The 1,482-nt window shown below is 41.2% G+C and overlaps 1 protein-coding gene across 1 annotated transcript in view; it reads right to left on the reverse strand.

The window, feature by feature from the left end:
• LOC133643168 (cysteine and glycine-rich protein 1-like) overlaps positions 1 to 1,073 on the reverse strand; it is an 18,564-nt gene extending 17,491 nt beyond the window's left edge. The window contains exons 1-2 of the mRNA XM_062037589.1: positions 950 to 1,073; positions 593 to 702 (exon numbers count right to left, since the gene is read on the reverse strand). Coding sequence (XP_061893573.1) covers positions 593 to 701 — 109 coding nt within the window. The 5' untranslated portion in view covers position 702; positions 950 to 1,073. The remainder of the gene's footprint in view (positions 1 to 592; positions 703 to 949) is intronic.
• Between the last annotated feature and the right edge of the window lie 409 nt (positions 1,074 to 1,482).

Consider the following 1,482-nt stretch of genomic DNA (forward strand, 5'->3'; position numbering starts at 1 on the left):
AAATAAGGACATTTCAATGTGACCCCAAACTTTTGAACGGTAGTGTGTATATATATATATGTGTTTATATATATATATATATATATATATATATATATATATATATATATATATATATATATATATATATATATATATATATATATATATATATATATATATATATATATGTATATATATACACAGGTATATATATATACATACATATATATATATATATGTGTGTTTTGAAAATGAAAACTAATCAAAATGGCCCTGCATGCTTTGATGTGTCAGTGCGGCCCTCAGTGGATAAAGTTAGGACACCCCTGGTGGAGGAGGACAGCTATTTTCCACAGAAGCCGGCTGAGTCCCCACAAAGTATGTGTGACATTTACAGGAGAACTAATGACTTGTTTCGATAAATACTCGGCTGGAGGGGAGCGAGCGCGCCTTCCTTCCCCATAAAAGGAAGTGGGAGCCTTCGTCACCATGCCCATATAAAGTCACAGACGTGTGAAGACTGGTGTTTGTGGAACCGGCCCTCCCTCCCGCCTTCAGTGCCAGAACCCGGTCCCTCCCTGACTTGTTGGACTGGAGAAGATCGACTTACTGCAGCGAAAGCAGGATTTGTGCCAGCTCTGCCCTTCACACTGCACTTCTTCTGCAAAGTACACCGTTTTCTGGCAGCAGCCGCACTTGTTGCCTCCTCCGAGTGGCATTCTGTGGGCACACGGACGGGCACACCTTAGTCCTTTCAAAGCACACTTGGCCAGTCTAGACCCCAACACTCAGCAATAATACACTTGGACTCTTGTAATCTTCCCCAGCATCCTCCACAAACAGGACATTCCTGGGCTCTGATGTTAGGTCAAGATTAAGTCCAAGACCAAAACCACAACAGGTTTCTAACCCGAGATACTTTGAGAGGGATTCTCTTCAAAGTCCAAGGAACAAAGCAAGTTCCTACCTGCACTGATGCTGAGGTCTGCTGGTCGGCTCGCAGGAGAGACGTCCACTGGCAGCCAAGACCGAGGGAGGCTTGAAGGACCCCGAGCTGATGAGTGGGAGGAGTCAGGGAGGGTCACGTGACGTCGAGGGTTTGCTGTTTTTTTTTTTCCTATGACCGGGCTTGTTTTCCACAAAAAGGCCACATCATGGAACACAACCCTGTGACATGCTGATGATGTCTCCTCAAAGGAGCTTTGAAAAGTGCTGCGGTTAAAAAAAGATTCTCAAGCAAAACATCTCCTCAAAGTAAACAAAACTTCAAAAGAAAGTTCAAACCATTGTGAATTATAGTGAATTATATTTGCAAACCCCGTTTCCATATGAGTTGGGCAATTGTGTTAGATGTAAATATAAATGGAATACAATGATTTGCAAATCCTTTTCAACCCATATTCAGTTGAATGCACTACAAAGACAACATATTTGATGTTCAAACTCATACAATTTTTTATTTTTTTTGCAAATAATAATTAACTTAGAATTTCATGGCTG

The sequence above is a fragment of the Entelurus aequoreus genome, linkage group LG26 (genome assembly GCF_033978785.1).
Source record: "Entelurus aequoreus isolate RoL-2023_Sb linkage group LG26, RoL_Eaeq_v1.1, whole genome shotgun sequence".
Lineage (NCBI taxonomy): Eukaryota > Metazoa > Chordata > Actinopteri > Syngnathiformes > Syngnathidae > Entelurus > Entelurus aequoreus.